The sequence below is a fragment of the Elephas maximus genome, chromosome 6, assembly GCF_024166365.1.
Source record: "Elephas maximus indicus isolate mEleMax1 chromosome 6, mEleMax1 primary haplotype, whole genome shotgun sequence".
Taxonomy (NCBI): domain Eukaryota; kingdom Metazoa; phylum Chordata; class Mammalia; order Proboscidea; family Elephantidae; genus Elephas; species Elephas maximus.
This window is the reverse complement of record NC_064824.1, coordinates 138035535-138059778: the sequence shown is the minus strand read 5'-3', so window position 1 is coordinate 138059778 and position 24244 is coordinate 138035535. Positions and strand designations below refer to the sequence as shown.

General features: G+C 44.4%; 1 protein-coding gene across 6 annotated transcripts in view; it reads right to left on the bottom strand.

The window, feature by feature from the left end:
• The window catches only part of AGAP1 (ArfGAP with GTPase domain, ankyrin repeat and PH domain 1), a 661010-nt gene that overhangs the window by 210849 nt on the left and 425917 nt on the right, over positions 1 to 24244 (bottom strand). For 5 of the 6 annotated variants that reach the window (XM_049888501.1, XM_049888502.1, XM_049888498.1 and 2 more), the window contains one exon: positions 20330 to 20498. In XM_049888501.1, the coding sequence (XP_049744458.1) occupies positions 20330 to 20498 (169 nt within the window). Of the gene's footprint in view, positions 1 to 16265; positions 20226 to 20329; positions 20499 to 24244 lie in introns of those variants that run through there. The other variant, XM_049888503.1, reaches the window with a different exon arrangement.

Sequence of the window (24244 nt, the reverse complement as noted above, 5' to 3'; positions counted from 1 at the left end):
ACCGAAAAAACAAAACAAAAACCAAACCCATTGCCATCAAGTCAATTCCAACTCCTAACGACCCTCTAGGACAGAGCAGAACTGCCCTTTAGGGTTCCCAAGGCTGTCATCTTTACAGAAGCAGACTGCCACATCTTTCTCCCATGGAGCCGCTGGTGGGTTCAACTCGCTGACCTTTTGGTTAGCCGACGAGTGCTTTAACCACTGCGCTACCAGGGCTCCTTCAAAGAACGCTAGGGACCCGGTTTTCATTGAATGGTAATCCATTTCAAACGAACAAGTTATTAATTAAGGCTGAGGACCTCAGGTTCTCATTTGTGAAGGAAGTGGGTGACTTTGGCTGACTGAGCAGTAAGTATATTGAGATGAGACCACCTAGGATGTAAGTGGTTCCTGACACTGCCCTGAGCCCAGTAAGGGCCGCAGTCAGCCTGAAGGACAGCAGGAGGGCAATGCTGGCATGGCTCACTCGAAGCTGACTGCCCAGGGACAGGGCTGAGGTCGAAACCCAGGTGGTCCTCAACGGTCAATACAGACATGTACCTTTGGGGCGTCTACCCCGTCAATTACATCAAATTCTTACATTATACCTCATCAGAAATCAACTAAGCTGTTGCAACCCAGCCATGAAGACTCACAATCCCAGGCTGGCCAGTAGGATTGAAAGCCTGAGATGCCCGGAGTTGGCAGGTCCAAAGGGAAGGTCTTTGGGAAGCCCATCCTGTGAGAAAAAGATTCATGTTCCCTTCCCCATCAGGTGGCCACCTGCACCGGTACCCTCTATGGCTGCACAGCTTCCTTAGTACGCCTGAGGGCTGGGTATGAGGGCTGGGGTCTTTTAGATGGGGAGGAATTCTTGGCAACACGGCTGGGAATTCCTCTCTCTGTATTTCTCTAGAGGGATGAGACTCTAAAGCTGGGTTGTTGTTGTTAGGTGCCACTGAGTATACTCCGACCCACAGCGACCCTATATACGACAGAATGAAACACTGCTCAGCCCTGTGCCCCTCACAATTGTTGTTATGCTTGAGCCCACTGTTGCAGCCACCGTGTCAGTCCATCTCGTTGAGGGGTTTCCTCTTTTTTGTTGACCCTCTCCTTTACCAAGCATGATGTCCTTCTCCAGGGACTGGTCCCTCCTGATAACATGTCCAACGTATGTGAGACAAAGTCTCGCCATCCTTGCCTTGAAGGAGCATTCATGGCTATATGTCTTTCAAGAGAGATTTGTTCGTTCTTCTGGCAGTCCATGATATAGTCAATATTCTTCACCAACACCATAACTCAAAGGAATTAATTCTTCTTAGGTCTTCCTTATTCATTGTCCAGCTTTCACACGTACATGAGGCGATTGAAAACACCGTGGTTTAGAACGTCCCTTTTCCTCGGGCAAATGAGGAAAGTCTAACTCATCAAGCTCGATGCCGTGGACAACTGACAAGAAGCCTTAAGAGGAAGTTGCTGCTCACTGAAATCAAATGGACATGTGTCTCCCCTAGGGACAAGCACCAGGACTGTCACCTCCTTGGTGGGGGGAGGCATTTTCCATTTTTTCCTTCCCATCTTCCTCTACCTCCCCCTCTCTTCATTGCCCCAGTGGCCTATCAGAATCTCCCCCCACCCTACTGGAGACAGACAATTAGCCACGGGCGCCATGTTTCTTCATGAACACAAGCACCTGCACCCTTTTGTTCTGTATTATCTTTTCAGGGACATCTGTGCAGTGAATGAGGGCAGTGGTGGGCAGTGGTAGAATCCTTGCCTCCCTTGTGGAAGACCTGGGTTCGATTCCCTTCTGATGCACCTCAGGTGCAGCCACCACCCATCTGTCAGTGGAGACTTGCCTGTTGCTGTGATGCTGAACAGGTTTCAGGAGAGTTTCCAGACTGAGATGGGCCAGGAAGAAAGATCTGCTGATCTACTTCCAAAAACCAGCCAAGGAAATCCTTATGGATCCAACGGTCGGATCTACAACCAATCACGGGGATGGTACAGGGCTGGGCGGCACTTTGTTCCATCGTGCGTGGGGCTGCCATGATCTGGAGCTGTCCGGATGGCAGCGACAGCAGTAACAACAACAGTGAACAGACTGGATGAAGTGACCGTGTCTCCCTCCAGAGCAGAGGGTAGGAATGTTTGCCGTCTGAGATAATAAGGATGGTGCTGCCCTCCATGGCAAGGCCTGGGCAGGCTTGCCTGCAGCCCATTATAAAAGACTGGAGTTCCCTGAGCCCCGTCTCCCCTTCTGTAACCCAACACTCTGCTCATGCAGGTGATACCCAGACCTCATGTCAACCTGTGGGAAGTGGAGTTTGGTGAACCAGACAAAAAAGCTGATGCTCTGATGGCTGCCACTGCTGTGAGCAATCAGCTGTCATCTGTCCCGACCCAGAAGCCTCACGTGTGCTACCAGCATCCATGAGATTGCTGGGCTAGCTCGTTAGCTTCCAGGTAGGGTAAAATCTCAGACCCTGTTCTAATACTGACTGTCTGGATTTCCGTGTCTCATTGCACTGAGCCACTTCCGTGCTGGGCACACGAAGGGAAGAGTCTTTGCCCTTAGGAAACCTATGACATAGTTTAGTTGAAGGTATAGGGTGAGCGCAGCTGTGGCAAAATGCAAGGCTTAGTAACACACAGGAGCCATTAAGAAAGTACAAGAGGCGGGGAAACGACATCTCCTGCTGTGTATTTATTTTATGCTTTGGAACGAGACCTATTATACAAAGGATGGAGCCCTGGTGGCACAGTGGTTAAGAACTTGGCTGCTAACCAAAAGGCTGGAAGTTTGAATCCACCAGCTGCTCCTTGGAAACCCTATGCGGCAGTTCCACTCTGTCCTATAGGGTTGCTATGAGTCAGGATTGACTCAATGGCAACAGGTTTGGTTTTTTATGTTTGATATAAAGAATAACCAATGAAAACCTTATGGACCATGATAGAATACTGACTTGCTTGCTTTGGACACCGCACCGACAGGAACCCATAGCTAGAGGGGGACATCATATTTGGTGAAGTAGGGGGCCAGTGAGGACGAGGACGACCCTTGGTGAGATGGACTGGCACAACTTTGGCAACGAAGGACTCAAACATGCTGGCGATCGCACAACATTTCGTTCTGTTGTAGATTAGGTCACCATGAGTCAGAGCTGACTCAGGGACAGTTAACAACAAAATAACATACAGGGTGGTATGGGAAGAGGGGATTCTACATTCTACCATCCTGGGACAACCAGTAAAGACAGAATCGGGTCGTACCAGGAGACGGCCGCACGTGCCACCCGTCTGTCGGGGGAGGCTTGTGTGCTGCTATGATGCTGAACAGGTTCCAGACTGAGACAGACTAGGAAGAAAGGCCAGTGATTTACTTTTGAAAATCAGCCTGTGAAAACCCTACAGATCACAACAGAATACTGTCCCGATACAGTGCTGGAAGATGAGCCCTTTAGGCTGGACCCCCAAAAAACCCAGTGCTGTCGAGTCGATTCTGACTCATAGCGACCCTATAGGACAGAGTAGAACTGCCCCATAGAGTTTCCAAGGAGCGCCTGGCAGATTCAAACCGCTGACCCTTTGGTTAGCAGCCCTAGCACTTAACCACTACGCCACCAGGGAAGGCACTCAAAATACACAGTGGCTGCAACCATGGACCTGAGCGCACCAACAATCATGAAAACACAGCAGGACTGGACAGCATTTCATTCTGCTGTACATGGGGTCACCATTAGTCGGAGCCAACTCGATGGAAGCTAACAACAACAAAGAGTGGCCCAACCCTTAACAGTATGGGACCCTGGCTTCTATACGAAGACCCATTGCCATCAAGTTCATCTGACTCATAGCGACACTACAGGACAGAATAGAACTGCCCCATAGGGTTGCCAAGACCGTAATCTTTATGGAAACAGACTGTCACATCTTTCTCCCATGGCGCAGCTGGTGGGTCCGAACCACCGACCTTTTGGTTAGCAGCTGAATGCTTAACCACTGCACTACCAGGACTCCTTCCATATGAAGAAGAGGGTCACAGAAGGACCTATGTGGCATTTCTCTCAGCATTTCCCCCCCAAATAACCGTGTGCCTTAGGATGGACCATTCTGACTCAGAGTCTTCCCTCAAGGACAGCATCCCCACATCAGCTGGCTGCTGGCCCTGATTAGCAGGGGGCGGCCCATTACCATGCTAATCCGCAACTCCAAGCACCGCTTCCTTGATATGGATATGTGTGGATGCTTACAGGGGGCCGCCTTGATTAGTTCAAGCCTCCATGTGTCAAAGGCACCAGATTCCTCCCAAAGAATGATTTCCCCGTCCTCACATCCCTAAAGTGCACGGGTTGATTTGAAAAGGTACTTACCTCCGCCATATGCTATCTTCCTTTAAACAATTTGCATTTCAAAGTAAGTGTGGTGTTTATATCTGAACGACTGTCTGTATTGTTGCCTGACCCACCTCAAAGGAGCACGGAAAGACGCTGGCTTGTATTGAACAGAAATGTTTTCATCCACTAAATGACATCAAAGACAGCGCTCCTCTTTCCAGCTATGGGCTTATCACATTAAAAACAGCCTTCTCTGATTTTGTTAAAGAAAAAAAACAAATCTGAAACAGTGGCTCTTTCAGAGCATCCGAAAAAAGATTTGTCAACAACCATTTCTTTTAAAATAAAAAATTCTGTTCACCACTCCTCCTAATTCTGGCCTATCTTCACAAACAAGTCTTAACTCTACCAATAAGTTTAACTAGAAAAATAAATAAATAAATAAAGCTTGGATTTTGACTTAAATATGACTAGACAGAGCTGAGCAAGACACTAACTCCTGAGGTTACATGATATTCACGTTTCATATACGTTGAGAGAAGGGGGAGATGGGATTCTAGAAGCACCTCCAAAAAAAAAAAAAAGAACCCCAAACCTGTTGCCCTAGAGTTGATTCCCACTCACAGTGACCCTCTAGGACTGAGCAGAACTGCACCATGGGGTTTCCCAAGGAGTGGCTGGTGGACTGTGAAATCTCATTACTTTAAAAAATAGTGATTACCAGAATATGACTGAGGGAAACCAACCTTTCCCCTCAGAAGCCTCACCCTTAGAAGTACAGCAACGACGACTTTTGGGCCCTTCCTCACCCATATCTGACTTTAACTCTTACGGCTCCCAGGGTGCAGCTGTCTGGCAAACCCACAGCGCCATCGGGCCCCGTTCTGGGAAAACCGGGTTTTCTGGAACCAAACCAGATGGTGGAGACTGTTCTAACGGTCACATCACTTCATGTTTGGCCTTCGCCATCTGTTCTGTCCTCTCATTACAAACCCAAAAAGATGACAATTCACAACACCGCCATAAAAAGTGAGATACAAGCGACTTAAGTGCCCGTGAGCAGAGCCATCGGTGGCAGTGTTTGCTATGGAAATCTGCCCACCTTTTGGCAACAGAATTTCTGCCCAAGAGGATTTTTTTTCCCCAAGGCCATGTTCAGTGCCTTTTCTTCAAGATGTGGATGTCCAGGACTGGCTATCACGTGACACTTGTCTTGTAAAAGAGTGCACTTCAATACATCTACTATTGAGAAATTAAAAAACAAAAAGGGAGATAGGAGTCCTGTGTTTCTCAGACTACATGATTCTTTTTTTGTTATGTATTTTCCAAATTATGATTATCAGGGGAAAAAGAACTGACAGAGCCCAGCCCTGGTTGCAATGAAAAATGGCATTACCACTGACCACACAGAGCTTTGTGGCCATGCTCAGAACTCAAAATTCTGGAAGTAGAGCTGGAGCGTTCATGGGGACTTCCTAATATGTGCCGAGAGCTAATTTTATTCTGATTTTTTTTTCCTGTTCTGTCATGCCAAGAAAATGGGAGTCCGTTTTATTGTACAAATTTCCTAATACTTATTTTGTGAAATTATAGCTACAAATAATACAATTCCACCGAAGTGAACATATACATAAGTATTTTTCTTATGACCACAGAATATGGAAAACCAAAAACCAAACCTGTTGCTGTCAAGTCGATTCTGACTTATAGTGACCCTATAGGACAGAGCAGAACTGCCCCATAGAGTTTCCAAGGAGCACTGGTAGATTCAAACTGCCGACCTTTTGGTTAGCACCTGAGCTCTTAACCACTGTGCCAGTAGGGCTCCAGAATATATAAAAATTAAGTTTATATTATACTTCTTTCATATGACCTCCTAATTTTTTTTTCATGTTGCCACACAATCTTCCTCAGTTTTAGACTCCGAACATTTCATTGATTTAAAGTAAATAACTTAATATTACCATTTTCCTATTTCTGGATAAGTTTGGTTATTTCCTGCTTCTCATTATTATAAACACCACCACAAAGGAAATCTTTGGTACTTTCAGGTTTTTTCTTGGGACAAATTCCCAGAAGGTGATTCCTGGGTCAAATAGCATTTCTGACTTGTGATATATGTTGCTAACCAATTTCCTAGTGACGGAATTTGAGAATCCGGAAAACAATTACATTTTGTAATTTGTGACACGGTTGTAATATAATGGGAAGAAACAATGAAAACAATGACGATAAGAATATGCCCCATGTGGCTGATACAAACAGCAAATAATGAAAAGCATTTTGTAAATGACAAAGCCCTGTGCATGTATTAAAAAAAAAAATTATTTATTACTAATTTCATCAACAGTGGGGTTTTCCTTTTCTCTAACAGTTTTTTTTTTTTTTTGCAAAAGCTTATAATGGTAAGATTGCTAATTTGCTTATTTTTAAAATCTCAAAGTCTGACTATTTTCTTTATGTTTCTCTTATAACAGTGTCTTTCATGTGTGAATAGTTTGTCATCTGCCTGTTACCTGTTTATTTTGGTGTTTTGGTCATCATCAGTCTGCCTGAGTTCACACACCCATCCACTCACGTTTTTACTGAATGGCTACCACCAACCAGTGCATTGCAGCAGGTGGATAAGGCAAGGGTACTCTTCCCCCTCACAGCCTTCCTTCCAACACTACAAAGGTGTGACGATCAGGGTTATGCCACTGTTGGCAGAGGAATCATTTGTATAAAGGAAGGGAGAAAGAAAAGGACAAAGGGAGGGAGGAAGGAGGGAGGGGAGGGAGGGAGGAAGGAAGGAAAGAAGGGAGAGAAGGAAGGAAGGAGGAAGGGAGGGAGGGAGAGAGGAAGGAAGGAGGGAGGGGAGGGAGGGAGGGAGTAAGGGAGAGAAGAAAGGAAGGAGGGAGGGAGGCAGAGAGGAAGGAAGGAAGGAGGGAGGGAGGGAGGGAGGGAGGGAGGGAGGAAGGAAGGAAGGAAGAAGTCTGTACTTGGGTCAGACATGGGCCCAGCAATGGCTGGTTAACATGATCTGATAGTGAATAAAGGTGAGCTGAACTAGAACCAGGAGTCCCTGGGTGGTGCCAACTGTAACATGCTTGGATACTAACTGCAAGGTTGGTGGTTCGAGTCCACCCAGAGGCACCTCAGAAGAAAGGCCTGGCGATCTGCTTCCAAAAAATCAGCCACTGAAAGCTCTGTGATCCACAGCTCTTCTCTGACACACATGGGGTTGCCGGGAGTCAGAATCGACTCAGTGGCAACTGGTTTGTTAAGTCTAGAAGCACAGACCCGTTGTCCTCCCAACGCTGCCTTGTTGCTTTACCTGGGAGTGGACAAAATGTCGTGTTCGGTACAATTCAAGACGAAAACATAGAGCACACCGGGAAGCAAGTTCCCATTTAAGCGACTGTACTTTGCAATGAGTTTAAATATTTATTCCAAAAGCAGACCTGCTTTGTGCAGCTCAATGCTCCTCACGGTGCAAAGCTGCCCCCACGGCCCTTCGTGCCCCTTTGTCCCTGGCAACACTTGCTGCTACAACGTAGCAGTGTTTTTATAGAGATGGTCACCGTAATGCTCACCTAGCTACAACCCACAACTTTGTATGGGCTACATGAATGACTTTATACACAATGCAGCCATTGTAACATGTGGCAACATCATACAAAAGAACAAAGCGAAAAACTTTTTTAAAGCAATAAACTTTGGTTACAGCATGCAGGTAACAATGTATAATAAAACATAAAGCCTTAACTTCGAGATGTCCATATCTTATTCCCCTAGTCTCTCACTTGCCACCATGTTGTTGTCAGCTGCCAATGAGTGTATTCCAACTCAGGGTGACCCATGTGATACAGAGTAGAACTGCTCCATAGGGTTTTCTTGGCTATAATCTTTATGGCAGCAGATTGCCAGGCCTTTCTTCTGTGGAGCCCCTTGATGGGTTCAAATAGCTAACTTTTGGGTTTGCAGCCACGTGTGCCACCCAGGCTCCTTCTTGGTATCATAGTCTCCCAGTAACAAATGTGCAGTTTCTTCATTTGCCAAGCATTAAAACACTTTCTCCTTCTGACATAAATGGATTAGGTGCTTTTTAGACACAAGTCATTTTTATTTGACAGCATTGTTTGGAGGGGAGAAGACAGGGCTCTGCCAGATTTCCCTGGTCATCACTGACTCTTACATCCTTTTTTACAGGACTGGTCCCACATGTCTGCCCTCCTGAGGACTCATTTCTGTTTCTTTCTCTCCCCTCCAGTCCTTACAAAGCTGATCTCTTACAAACGCATATGACAATCACATGGGAAGCAAGGAGCTCTAAGGAGTAACCGTGTTCAGAGACCTGATGGCACAAAGGACGACTATTTGGTGTTGGCTGAGATGCTTTTGGCTTTTACCACATATTAGAAATATTCTAGGCGTCCTGGTGGTGCAAACAGTTAAGCGCTCGGCTGCTAACTGAAAGGGTGGTTGTTTGAACCCGCCCAGCAGCTCTGCAGAAGAAAAGCCTGGAGATCATAAAGATGACAGCCTCAGAAACACTATGCGGCAGTTCTATGCTGTCACATGGAGTCACTATGAGCCGGAATCAACTTGACAGCACCTAACAACAACGAGAATGTTCCAGAAAGATAAACATTCTCTGAATGAGCTGTGATCACAAGACAAGGGGACACATGGTTTGGAGATGAGACAATGTCCCAATGACTTTGACAAGCTCTTCTCTACCCATGTAGGAAAGAGAATGGAGAGGGAAGTGAACTGTGGCCTTGATTTGAGCGCAAAGAGGCAGGGCTCTGTTCCCAAGTCCCAGGCTCCAGCTGGGGTAGTGCCAGCAAGTGGCTACCTACCGTCTAGAAGTCTGCTGGGATGACTTACTGACACTCTTCCTGGCCCTCCTCTTTCTTAAAGCTCTTCTCCTGCCAACCATTTTGCTGGTCTTGAGAACATCGTTTCAATAGCTGTAACACTATTCTTTGCGAAACACAAATTTGTAAGAGAGGGAAAAAAGTTTTTAAAACATCCTTTATTTACTTATAGGTATACTGCTGGAATCCTTGTGTGGTGCAAACAGTTAACACTCTTGGCTGCTAACAGAAAGGTTGGAGGTTCAAGTCTACCCAGAGGCACCTCAAGAAAGTCTTGGCAATCTACTTCCAAAAAATCAGCCACTGAAAGACCTGTACAGCACAGTTCTCCTCTGACACACATGGGGTCACCATGAGTTGGGGTTGACTTGATAGCAACTGGCTTTTTTTTTTTTTTTTTTTTATCTGTTACTGCAGAGATGCATAGTTCAGTGTCTTGAACATACCTCTTATGTTTTTAACGAAATTCGTACCAAGAATCAAGTTGCTTTTGTCAGTGTTTACAAAAAGAACAATCCGTTTAGAATTCAAATAACTGGAGAAGGTCTCTTTAAATTGGAAAGTATGATTCTGATTTAGTTTTGAATGGTATACCCCAATGATCTTGACCACAGAGGAATGAAATAATACTTACCCACAATATCCATCAACTTACATCCCATATGATGGATAACAGTCAGTAAAAAAAAAAAAAACAGTAATATTTACTAAATGAAAAAATAATTACTAGGTCACGTAACTAAGAAAGGGTAACAAAGAAGAAGAAATAATGGTCTCTGCCTCAAAGAGATGGCAATTTAATGATGGAAACAATATAATACAAATTTGCCTAAGCCTCAGAGGGAGAAATGTATCAACACACAAATGAATAACAATAAGAACTCATTTCTCAGAAAAGCCAAAGAGGCTGCAACTCTTGTAAAGAGTAAAGTATTAACTTCAGTGTCTTTGAATTTCAGATTTAGCTAGCTGTCCCTGAGATTTAGGTCTAAAAGAAACACCACAGTAAGTTCGTTTTCCCATAAAAATAATGAGTTCCTTCAACAGCCCTCGAAATCTATTTCAATGAACAGAATTTCAATTCTCACAAAATCCAGACTTTCTGGAGCCATTGAGGCTGGATGAACCCCCAAAACCACTGCCCTGAGATAATCTTTAACTCTGAAACCATAAACCAAAAACATTCCCTGAAGCATTCCTTAAACCAAACTACAGTCGGAGCTTAACTAATAAAGAATGTCTGCAGTGTTGTTGTTGTTGTTAGGTGCCATTGGGTCAGCCCTGAGTTATAGCAGCAACCCTACGTATGACAGAACAAAACACTGTCCGGTCCTGTGCCATCCTCACAACTGTTGTCAAGCCTGAGCCCATTGTTGCAGCCACTGTATGAATCCATCTCGTTGAGGGTCTTCCTCTATTTCACTGACCCTCTACTCTACCAAGCATGATGTCCTTCTCCAGGGACTGGTCCCTCCTGATAACATGTCCAAAGTAGATGAGACACAGTTTAGTTTGTTCTTTTAGCAGTCCATGTTGAGCACTGTGCTATTTTAAAGAACTTACTATATGGGATCAAATTGACAACAGCAACTTGAAAGATTAGGTAGGATGCTTAGGGGAGTGAGTTTATATCAATGGGGGAAGAACAAACTGGAAAAGGAGGGTGAAAATGGCTGCCCAGCTTGAAGAATATAATTGGCGTTACTGCGTTGTACACGTAGAAACTGCTGAATTGGTGTACGTTCTGCTGTGTTTAAAAAAAGGACTGCAATGAAACTGGTTTATGGAAGCAGCTATCACACAACACTGATTTCCTTAGAAATATAATTCCCAGCCAATAGGGCTTCAGGTTGCATGTGTTCCATCTACCAAGTTGCTAGGAAGATATTGGCCAAAAGCATCCATCCAATCTCTAAGTCAAGATTAAGTGTTGTAAACAAAGTCCGAGGTGCGGAGATTAACGGGCAGCTGAGGAAGACACAGTGTGCAAAGCTCTGATGTCCTCAGGAAGCAGGAGCTAGCTGCTCGCCAGCAGGCCCGGAGACACACGTGGACAGGCACGCACTCGCGCAGTACCCAGAACCCAGGCCGGGCTCCGGAGTCATTCAAACCTTGCCTAGACGGCTGGAAACTAAACAAAGAAAAACTTTGTTTCCGCGGGACCACAGCGGATCTCGTTTCGACGCTGCATTATTACTATTATTTTTTTGATGGCTGTTTCCACTGGCACAGCAGCTCAGCGCCTGCGTGTCTGCAGTGTGAGCGGTTTTGATAAACAGCCTCTGTGGGCCACACAACGGGGATAATGTATCCTTAAGTACCACCAATGAGCTGCCATTCTGCACAGCCAATTACTTCTGTGCGTCTGTCACTCAAAGGAAAAATGACTGAGCCCATTAGATCAAACCTTTGTCACTGCTCCTAATGCACTCTTAGGCCTCATTAATCTCCGGGAGCAGCAACAGAGCCGCTGGTGCCTCATTGCCTCCCCGAACGGGCCCACGTGAAGCCTCTCATCTCTCCCCCAAGTGCGCCGCGTTAATCAAGCTCTCCTTATTACCCCAGTCCCTGTCACGGCGAAGAGCGCGCTCCCTCTTAAATGCTTTCATTATCAGCCATCTTTAGAGCCGGCTAAGTGGAAAAAGAGAGAGGGAGGAAGAGGACAGCGGAGAAAGGGGAGCGGCAACAGCAAGTCCGATGCCATTAATATTCATGACAATAATTAGTATTCTAGGTCACTGAATATTCATGCTATTAGTTTGGTTTTTTATGGGTTTGCGGATGTCCTGATTGCTGAAGTGTGGAGGAAAACAGCATGGTTGAGACTTCAGATGTCAAAGGCAGTTCAATACTCAAAACACATTTCAGATCCCCCCCCCCCCCGGACACAATCCCCTTCAACCCTCCTGATGGCTTTCCTATTTTGAAACCACTGGGGGCCTAACGTGGAGGGAGGTGGCGAGGAAGAGGGAAAGGTTTCCTCTGACAAAGGTCTAAGCAGCAATCTGGTTAGGATAAAAACATATTCATTGTTGCAAAAACCCAACAAAGACACACTTGAGAGACAAGAAGGGGTCTATCCCTTAGGCCAAAGTATCCTAATCGGGAGTTAGGGAGAACACGGGAATAAAGTGGAGGAGGGACAGACGCCGTGGCCATCCACCTTTCCTTCAGGCTTGCTCGCTACCAGGATAGTTCAGGAAGGCTGTTTGCTGGGAAGGACAGACTTGTTAAGTCTAGCCCATTCTGTCCATTAAATCTACTTATATCCTCTATGGTATTGAAGAAATTCACTCAAAAATACAATTTCTCTGCACACTTCCTTCCTTTTCTTGGCCAGTGATGAGCATAACTCTTGTCAACTCAAGATGCACCTCCGAAAAGTCACCCTCAGCAAGCACCGGGCCAGCCTTTTTAATGAATTCCAGTGTGTTATCCTCACAAGAATCTGGAGACAGGCACAGTTTTCCCATTTTAAGGATAAGAAAACTGACAGAAAGACACCTGTATGAGGTCCCAAGATTGGAGAGGTGGGATTCCACTTAACGTTTCTGATATTCTGATGTATTTCTGAATAGACTTGACCATTAGGTTTTTCTGTTCTCTACCTAAATGTCAAAGTAATTGTCAAAGCTAGTACAAGTCTGCACTCTATATTTTGTGGGTATAGCGCCACTATGAGTTGGAATCGACTCGACGGCAGTGGGTTTGGTTGGTTTTGGTATCTTACCAAACCAGCCTGGCCAAACATGTTAGAAAATACCTTTTATCATTTTATAGCCTTCTCTGGAAGTATACTTGAAAAAAATTTGGATAGATTCTTTCACATGGACGAGAATGGTAACTGAAGACAGTACAAGATCTGTGTTAGAAAAATGGGAACGGATGACAAGGCCATGGACACTGAGAGGAGGGACTGACATTGGAGGTAGGGCAGTCGTGAAGGGTAAGGAGGAACTTGGAACCAAGTCTAAGTAAATCTCTTTTGTATTCTTTTTTTTGTTTTGCTGGAACACATCCTTAAGTAATTTTTTCAAGATGTCATTGAGCAGGAAATGTTCTCTATCCCTGTGTGTCAGCTAAAAGTCAATTTTTTTTTTCTACCTTCACCACTGATTGGTAATAATTTGGCTTTGTATGGGCTTCTCAATTTAAAACTATTTGTCCTTTGAAGATAATTCTTCCACTATCTTTTAGCATGCAGTGTTGCTCTTGAGAAGTCTGCAGTATGTCACATTTTTACTTCTCTGTGGGTAATTTTGTTCTTATCTTAGATGCTTTTAGGATTTTTCTAGTTATTCTTATTGGGATTCCTGCTCCATCCAGCTTGATACTTAACTCTTCAAGATGGGCAGACACTGACATGTGCTTCTTCACACCTTTCATTTTCTTCTGTTATATCTTTGATTATCAGCTCTGCCTTTAGTCATGCTCACTATAGCATTTAACCTATCTACTGAATTTTTTATTTTCACATACTTTCATCTTTAATTTCCAGGATCTCTTTCTCCTCAAGGTTTTTATGTAATCTTTTGTTTTGTTTTATGGATACAATAATCACTCAAATCTTTCTGATGATCGTAATTATAATTTCCTCTCAATTTTTTTTTTTCTCAAGTTCTCTTCTTGCTGCCAAATTATTTCTCTCTCTTCTGGGATCAGTTGTCCTTTTGCTCATCCTGGTTCTTCACAGTTGAACTACTGATTTCCACAAACATCTTGGTTGTCCATTCATACTCATGAATAAAAGCCTGGGTAAACTAGACTGAAGAAGAGGTTTTCTCTGCAGCCTTGGGCAACTCCTTCCTAAACAAGGAAGACTGTGGCCTTTGAGTAGGTTTGGGGCAGAAGTTGACCGGCAGGCTTCAGTTTAGACTGAGTGTGTCTGTGTGTGTGTGTGGGCGGGGGGAGGTGGTAATCGGTGAGCAGGTTGCCCATCCTTCTTTCTCCCCAATTCTGAAATAAGGGGAACTTTGGAGGAGGGGTGGCACTTAGTTATGCCCCTAATGATCAGAGTTGCCTTTCCCATCCATTTCTTTGTTTTTCTTGGGACTGAGCAGAGGTCTGACATTCTCCATCTGTTTCCTTCCATTTCCAGCATCAGCGTCCATATCAGCAGGTCCTGCTCTCCCTAGATCTGTTGCTATTCTCTCTGGTGTTATCCTGAGTGTAAATCCATGGTGCTGGTGGAGGGGCTCTAGCCTGCAAGCAATCCTTTAAATAACCATTCAGCCCACTCTTGCCCTGCACTTCTGCCTGACAGAGCTTGAGGCCACCCCTATCTGTATGGCAAATCCTCTGCCCTGGTTAATTTGCCAGGCCCAGAGTGACACCTGGCCTCAGTTATCAAAACATAAGGCAGCTACTTTGATGAAGTATTTTTCCTCCCCTTTCCTAAGCCTATAGCAAAAGATCAGCAAATTGTCAGCATTTTAACATGTGAAATGTAAGCAATTATTTCAATATTGATAAACAATTCCTCAATACTAGGAAGAAAAAAAGACCCCCCCCGCAGTAATTTTCTATCCAACTCCACCTTTTGTCCATTTAGCATTTACCACTATCTACACTGATCTTATCTGCGCCCTGTTTGTCCTTGAACTCCACCACCCCCACTGCAGTATAAGGTTCCCTAGGGACTGTGTCACAGCACCCCAAATCTCTGAGCACTAATCTGGACCAGGCACATGGAAGATTCAATAAATAATTGTAAATGAATGAACAACACAGGAAGCAAAGCAAGACAGTGTCCAAACCATAAGACTGGTTGGTAGAAATTAAAAGTCAACACTGACGTAAAGTTATACAAAGGTATTTGAAATACAGAAAGCATTATGACTGTATATTAGAAAATCAAGAGAAATATCTGAATCGTTACCCCAACTAACAGATTTCAGTACAATAGCTGGATATCAAATATACAAAAACCAGCTTTCTTATTTCTTACCACATAGATGGTATAAAGACCCCCCCCGCCAAAAAAAATAGATTAGCCTTACAATTTCATCAAAAATTATAAACTAACAGAATGGGTTAACGAGACATGCACATTATCTCCGTAAAGAAAAAGGCTAAACTTGGCTGAGGGATAGAAAATAAGTTTTAATATACTGGGAGAATTGTGTTTGATGATAAGAAACTTAATATAGTAAAGATGTCAGTTCTTGCAAAATTAATTGACTGGTTAAAAGCAATGCCAATTAAGGCCACAATGGGATTACTTTTTGAAGAGGGAGGAAGAAAGGTCTCAAGTTATTCTGAAGTTCCTTTAAAAAAAATTAATTGGTGGAAATGGCCAAGAAAAACTGGAGAATAAAAGAATATTAAACTGTGTTATACCACCCAGATGTAAATGAGTCATAAATCTGAGACAACGTGTCAATCTACATGAGGTAAGACAATGTGGTAACAGTAGGCCAATGGAATACATTCAGCAGCCCAGAAACGTCCAATTTTATTAAATGATGGAGTTGTGAGACAACAGGGACATACAGATTTACAGGAAAGGAAAAAGTCAACGAAGAGAAAGGGCAACTGGTTATCTATGTGAATAAAAAATTTAATTAGATTTCCTATCTCATACAATAGCCCAAAATACATTTAAGTACGTTAAGGGGTTAACATTAAAAAAAAAAGGAAGAAAAAGAAAAAAGTAGTGAAACTGCAAAACTCAGAACCACACACATGAATTATGACTTGATTTCAGAATTATTAAAGGCTTTCTAAACAACCAAAGTAGAAACAATATAATTAAGAGAGTTATGATTTGATTATATATATAAAAGGGTAAGATCTTTATATAAATACCATAAAATTAAAAAATCAGGTAACATCTGGGTAAGACACCTACAAAATGTATTATAAATGTTAATCTTAATATACAGAGTTGTCACATATAAGAAAAAGACAATTATCTAGTACAAAAATGTGCAAAAGATACAGCTAAGCAACTCATAAAATAAGTATGACCAGCAGGTATAAGATTTTTAACTTCAAAGAAAGTCCAAATAAACAGAGCCATGTGATATTTTTACTGCTTATCAGATTAGCATAAATTCTAAAAAGAATACTTAATACCAGTGTGAGCAAGTATACTGAGTGAAATGAGTGCTCCCTTTATATATGGAAGGGTACTTTGTATATAAAACCTTTCTGGAAGTTAATTTGCAAATATGTATCAAGGACCTTACAAATGGTTATTTCCACTGGCTGAGCCATTCCACTTATGAACATTTACTCTAAGGAACTAAAAAGTGATATGCACAAAGACTTAGGTGCAGGCATACATCAGATCTACATGAATTTACCAGAAAATTTACTAGACGGAAAGATACCACACACTGAGCAATTAGCTAAGAAAACAAGAAAGCAAAGGAACCATCAAAAGAAACAAATACTTGCAGTTCACCCAGGTCTGGGAAACAAAACAGCAGAATTCAAATGAGTCAAGAGAGTCAAGAATAAAGCTAAGTAGTATGTTAAGTTCTTTGCCAAATAACTCTACATTAACTAAAATAACTAACAAGTATAAACAATTGAGTGCTCAACTACTAACAGAAAGGTTGGTGGTTTGAACACACCCAGAGGCATCTCGGAAGAAAGGTCTGGAGATGTTTCTGAAAGGTTGCAGCCTTGAAAACCCTAGGGAGTAGTTTGACTCTGCACACATGGAGTTGCCACGAGTTGGAAGCAACCAAGAACAACATTTCTAGCTTAAAGACCATCACTTAAATGTAACATCACTTTACTGAAATTCAATATGTTGGAATTCCTCGTATGAAAGAGCATTCTATGAACAATGATTTTAAATACAAGAAACTTGATTTTCAAAGAGTGATTGAGACTATAAAAGCTCAAATCCCCCCAAAGCTTTAATCTCTTAAAATAGGACGAGCTCATCATTTTACAGATTGATATTCAGTTTTGGATGAAGCCCGTGTAAATTAAATTTTCACAATGTTTCGATCATGTGGCCTCCTCCAGGGCTCAGTCACAGAGTCCGAGGCTGAACCTGACAATGAACAGGGAGTGGTCCACTCCCTGCTGGAGGTCCTTCCACTCTTTCTGGACACCAGCTAGTGGCCTCGCCCAAAGCCCAGACAAGGGTGCAAATCCAGGAGCTTGCCGTGAACCATGCGTGAGGCACTGCCTCCCCCCGAGCAGCACCGTGCCTCTGCTGGTGGCACGCCCCATCCCATGTCCCTACCTGGGATCCAGAGAAGAGGGAGGACCCACGGCTCCTTCATGGGTGTAACCTGGCTGAGGGTTGGCTGGACGTGATAAACGGAGGAACGTAGTCAGGGAAAAGCGACTTCAGTCGTGCCTCAAACCTCTCATTCCTCTAAAGGTGGGGTCTTAAAGAAGCTGTGCATTGAAAAATGGCTTCAGAGGGCACACACCCACCACCTTAACAGAGAGGCCTTGACAGGACCTACTCCACAGCACGGGAAATGGTTTATATGGTATGTTGTACTTGCTCTTGTTTATTTCCAAACATTACATTTTCCTGAGCACAACAAACGTCTGTTCAACCCCAAAGAACCTAAGTCTCAAGAGTGTTGTTGCTGAGTGCAGTCCAGTTGATTCTGACTCACAGTGGCCCTATAGGGACCCTATGGGACAGAGTAGAACTGACGCATAGGGTTTCCAAGGCTGTAATTGTTACAGAAGCAGACTGCCTTCTCCTACTGAGCAGCTGGTGGGTTCAAACCACCAACCTTTCGCTTAGCAGCCAAGTGTTTAACCACTGCGCCACCAGGGCTCCAAAATCTTCCACATCCAACGTGTCTTCAAACCATTGGTGCCCTTCCTCATTCTGTGAGCCTGGCAAACTCCTACCCATTCTTCATGCCCAGCATAGACATCTCCTATGCCCTGAAGCCCTGCCCACCTCCCGGGGCAGAGCTGACCCTGTCATCACTGGCCCCCTTTGTGTGCCGCTACTTTGGCCTGCTAATAGCTGCAACAACGGGCTCAAACATTCCAACAGTTGTGAGGACGGTGCAGGACTGGGTGATGTTTCCTTCTGTTGTACGGAAGGTCACCATGAGCTGGAGCCTACTGGATGGCAACTAACAACTTTCCCTGTAGCCGGTTTTCTCCCTACAGAGGGAGGGATTCTTGAGGGCAGGGAGCATGCCTTATTCTCCTCTGGCCCCAGGGCCCAGGACGGTGCCTGGCACATACCAGAAACTCAGCAAGTGTTTGTTGACTTGAATAAGTAAATAGATAGACTTGACATGAAGGGTCAGAAGGGGAGGGGAAGATGGAGTACACTGTGACTGCCTGCTGTAGACTACAGGTTCTGGAGGTCAGGGACACCGTATCCACAGCATGCTTGATTCCTAACACAGAGCAGACGTTCAATAAATGACTAAATACAAAGTAATGAAGTCCAAACCAAACCCAAAACCGAACCCCCTGCTGTTGAATCGTGTCTGACTCACAGTGACCCCACAGGGCTTCCACGGCTGTAACTGTGGAAGCAGGCTGCCACGCCTTTCTTCCGCGGACCCACTGGTGGTTTTAAACTGCCGACCTTTCGGCGGTAGCTTTTTATTCACTGTGATTTTTTTCTTTCTTGGGTACTTCCTTTCTCTTCTCCCATCCCATAGAGTTACTGGCACACCATCCTAACACAGGAAGCTCCACCTAAGTCTTAGGAGAAAGGTCAGTGGGTCATAAGAGACCAGGCCAAATAACCTTCTGGCCTTTTTGGAATGACTGATGGTTCCTTTAACAGAAAGTCGATTTTTATTTCGATTAGAAACAACAGCTTACACTTGTGCTATACTTTGCCAGGTTCCTCAGCATTGTCATATATGCCATCTTACCTGGCAGCACACCTGTGAGACAGAAGGCCAGGTAACATCAGCCTGAATTGGTGGCCAAGAAACCGACTCGGTGACCCGCCCCCCAGTGCCGTGCGGCAGAGCCCAGCTTGGTGAACCCCAGGCTCTGGCTACCTTGTCATCACCCTGCTTTCAACAACCTATGTCTTTTACGTCACAAGACCCAGACAGCATAATCTCTCTTTAAATGCACATGACATCTCAGGAGGGAAAGAATACAGCACTGTTAAGAAGAAGAGACAAGCCAGAAACCGCAGCAGAACAGAAATCTATTTTGACAAGACTGGATATAGGTCAGAGAGAAGAGGCTTTTCGCTAGAGGAACAACTAAAAGTCGGGAAGGGATCCCATATGTTGAAGGAGCTTGTGTGTGTTAGTGGGAGGACGCAAACAGTTCTCCACACCGTCTGCCTGATACACAACCACAGGAAGACTGCTGACTGCATGAAACCATTTGCAAAGACTTGTAAACCAAAATCAAAAATGGCACTTGGACTGGTTTGCGACCATGCGCCAAAGTCGCCTAAACACATCTAAATTTGAGATAATACTTTCTCTAATCCTGTATTAAAAAAAAAATTCCTTTGAAAGAAAATTAAGTCTAACGTTGTGTGAAATGAAAGAATGACAAATAATAGTTAAGATTTAAAAATGAGGGAATTTAAAATTTTACGGAGGTCAAATGGCTTTCTTTAAATCTTGTTCCAAATGGTTTTTCCACATTCGTATACAAAGTTATTCCAAACTTGTTGCCATTGAGTTGATTTTGACTCACGGTGACCCCATGTGTTACAGAGTAGAACTGCTCTGTAGGGTTCTCAGGCTGTTATCTTTACAGAAGCAGGCTGCCAGGCCTTTCTTCTCCGATACTGATGGATGGATCTGAACAGCCAACCTCTCCGTTAGTTGTCAGGTACAAACTGTTTATGCCCACCAGGGACCTACACAGTTACTAGAAATTAGTTAACAGGCGTCCTTGACACTTTACCAATTAATTCATGTTGTGTAGCAGGCACGTCTACATACCTGGTTCATGTGTGAAACTCCTTTCCACTAACCAACCCCAGGAACACCTAGCTGTCTGGTGTGTGCAGCTGTGGCTCCAAGCACGACTGCGGGCTTGTTGGCAGTCAGGTAACCCGCTGGCGTAGAGACAATGACAAGCCACAGAAGGGATGAGGTGTCTACGCCTTAATCAATAAATAAGAGTTTAAGGTCAATGTTGTCCTCAAGCGAGCACCACACACGTTGCCCTTACACCTGATCCCTTTGGTGCGCTGGCTTGTACGCTTACCTGAATTAGGTGAGATGTGTAAACTGCTCATGTCCTTGGCCAGGCCGTTGGTTTTAGGACTGGAGATGGGTGCGCAGGCCGACGTGGCTCGGGGGGGCCTCTTCCCTGGGACCTTCACAGTGGTTCTCAGGAGGTCAATCTCTTTACCGTGAACATTCTGCATGTAATCCTGTGCAAAATGTCAAATACCCAAGAGTGGTTAATAAGAAGACCCCTTAAAACCTAGGACAACAGAGTCTACTAGATACTGCCAGTTGTACCCCTCTGACCCTTCCAATGAGAAATGCATTTGAAAGATACGAAGCTTTTCATCTGCGTAGTAGTACTGGTGCTTTCAACACTGTACCATGGCATTTACATCAGAGCTTGGCCTCTATGTCCTGAACTGCCCCAGACGCTGGAAATACGTGGTAACATATGAGATGCTTCCCTCGCGGGGGATTCAGGGCCAGCTGGAGAAGGGAAGTGTGCACATAGAACTATGTATATCGTTGAATTATTGCTTATTAAATGGCATTAGGAAGCAGGGACCACGCTGTAAATTTTAGGTAAAATTCTATGGAGTAGGGAACTATTTTGTAATTCTGTCTCAGATGGGAAGAGGCCCTGGGTGGTGCAATGGTTAACATGCTCAGCTGCCAAGCCAATGGCTGGCAGATGGACTTCACCCAAAGGTACCTCGGAAGAAAGGCCTGGCGATCTATTTCTGAAAAATCAGCTACTGAAAACCCTATGGAGCACTGTTCTACTCTGACATAGACGGGGTCGCCATGACTCAGAGTCAACTCGATGGTCACTGGTTCTCAGATGGGAATGCCATGAGATATTTAGGTAGGACTGAAGCTATCTGGTAGGAATTTAGGTGAAAACTGGTAGCAAAGGGTCAAGCATTTGATGAAAAACCAGGAAGGTATCTGAATGGTGGGGTGGTATGCAACTGGAAAAACATGGCGCTTGCAGATGGCTATAAAACAGCTGAATGTTAGAGAAGAAAGCACATCATTGGATACTTGAGTGTTATGTTCCTCCACGTGCACCTGGAGTACCTTCTGCACCTCTTAGGTGAGCGACTAGCAGTTACCAGGGAGCTACAGGGAAGCCTGGTAGATGGTAAAGCTCCTTGTACAGTAATTTCGCAATGCCCTCATGGAGTAAAACAAGTTAAGACTTGGTTGGTGGGTGGGGAGGACGGAAGGTGATTAGGCAATGCCGAATCAGGTAAGAGGACTATTGGTTAAATTAGGTTCCAAAAACCAAACCCAAACCTGTTGCCCTTGAGTCAATTCCAACTCATGCATGGCAACCCTACAGGACAGCGTAGAACTGCCCCAAAGGGTTTCCAAGGCTGTAATCTTTACAGAAGCAGGCTGTCACATCTTTCTCTCACTGAGCGGTTGGTGGGTTCGAATCGCTGATCTTTCAGCTAGCAGCCGAGTGTTTTAATCACTGCGCCACCAGGGTTCCTTGCAAATTAGTTGACTTCCTGGATTTTTCTGTAATGAGTCCCCTTGTCTGTGGACACAGAGTACTTCAAGTGCACTGTATGGATACTGGAGTCCTGGGTGGTGCAAACAGTTAACGTGCCCGGCTTCTTACTGAACGTTGGAAGTTCGAGTCCCCCCAGAGGCACCTCAGAAGAAAGGCCTGGCTATCTACTTCTGAAAAATCAGCCACTGAAAACCCTATGGAGCACAGTTCTACTCTGACACACACGGGGTCACCATGAGTCAAAGGTGACGGACGGCAACTGGTGATGGCATGTAGATTATTAAACTGACATCGCACTTTAAAACAAAGGATATATTCTTACTAACTCCTGAATAAGTAATATTTCAAGTCTGTCAAGACGAGACAGGAAATGAGAATAAACAAGCTTTTTCCCTAGAGGAATCTTGGTGGATTCCCCTTAGCATCTAAAGGGAAAACCCAGCAAGTGTGTGTTATATGTGATTCGGTTGAGGTCCCTGTCCTGTGCTATCACCGTGATGAGTTGCAGAGCAGACCACTGTGATCCACAGGCTTTTCACTGGCTGATTTTCAGAAGTGGATCGCCAGGCCTGTCTTCCTACTCCGTCTTAGTCTGAAAGCTCCACTGAAACCTGCTCAGCACTGGGGCAACACGCAAGCCTCCGCTGACAGGTAGGTGGTGGCTGTGTATGAGATGCCCTGGCTGGGGCTCAAACACAGTGTTCTACCACTGAGCTACCGGTGCCTCACGGATAGGGTGGGAGCTGCAGTATAGGAGCTCTCAAGACAGAGCGGTTCTAAATGCGTCGAGGAGCACAAATGAAAAGCAAAACCAAAAAAACAAACCCGTTGCCTTCAAGTCAATTCTATCGAAGAAAAAAGCAATCTTGGGTTAGTGCGGGGCGAACAGTCAAGAACTTTCTTTTTTTTTTAATGGTTGCTCTTAAGCGTCTTTAATTTACTTCCATTAATATCCACAGAAAATATGCAAACCTAGGTCCAAAATCAGACTTAATGCTTGTAAATAATGAATCCCTGCTTGCGTAGTTACTCCTCTGAAAATATCAACTTGCTGTAACTTTCTTCTTTAATGCCAATTCTTAACAAATTAAAATACAATAACAGGAGTGTAATTGAGCATTTATTGCTTATGGGCTCTAAAATGAGGCTAATCAGATAGTGACTAAGCCTCAGCGTGGGCTCTGTTAATAGGCACGTTTTAACATACAATAACCACGATATTTTATTTAAAATGATGATAGAAACGTACCCTACGCCTGCTCTTTCGGTCTGACTGCGGCAAGCCAACCCATTTATCTTTGGCTCAGCATGGGCCAGGGGTCTGTTTTCCTGCTAGAGTTAGATGCTGAAACTGCAGAAGAACTACTTCTATAAATCAGGATATAAGCTTGACAACTCTTGTATTTCAAGCCACTAATTTTTTTTTTTAAAACTTTCCAAAGTGTGCATTTGATAATCAATACAAGTCTTGCAACCTGGTTCTTCATAAACAGTGGACTGCCAGGGTATACTGGTTCTGTGGCTTCTATTTTTTTTCCCAAGAGAAACTACTCGGAGCGCTTTTTTTTTTTTTGAAAAACCTCATCTTTTCATCTTGCCTCAGCTTGGTACTTAAGGAATTAAAGCTGCAACCACTAAACAACGTTGCTGCCTCGGAAGTGGGACAAGCAGCTTGGTGCGTCTGTCCCAGGGACCTGGCTGCGAAAAATAATAAAGACTTCGAGCTGGATTTTGATATGCAAATGTTACCGAGACCAGCCTTCTCCTTGTTGGTTGTGGAAAATGCTGATGTAAGATAAAAGGGGAAAAAGCCCTTTAACAAGGCATGAGGGTAATTCAAAGCCAAGTACTTTTAAACAGCACTTAACAAGTCCCCGGGGCCCACTCAAGAACCGGGGGCCCCCCAGAGGTGCCGTCTCCTGCCCCTCAACAGCTTGAAAAAGTAGTAATTGCAAACCTATTTGCATTTTTCTTCTCAAGTTGTCCATGCTCATCATGCGGATTGTTTTTTCCGAGCAGAGGGACCCGTTGGCGAACGCGCCAATAGCCTGGTAGCTGCACGGCTGTCCCCCTGCCGCCCCGCGCCGGAACCTTTGTCGTCCCTTGTTTTTTACATTTCGCTCCTAATTACGTTGCATCTATTGCCGCACACTTAATTAGTTGCATTAATGTGATTTCTTTTCACATAGTCAAGCAATTAAGAGCTATGATTGAGTTTCATTCAATTAGCCTCAACAAACATGCTAATTGATGTCCCAGATGCAAATGAGGTGCGATGAGAGAAACCTGCTAGCAATCGAGAGCTGTGGCAGAGACCCCGGCATTCAGCCTGCTGACAGAAGCACCGCTTACCGTGCCTTCCACCTTCTGCGGGGCTGTCTTCGGAGAAGGATGCGGAGCCTTTAGGGCCTTGGCATTCCAGATTGC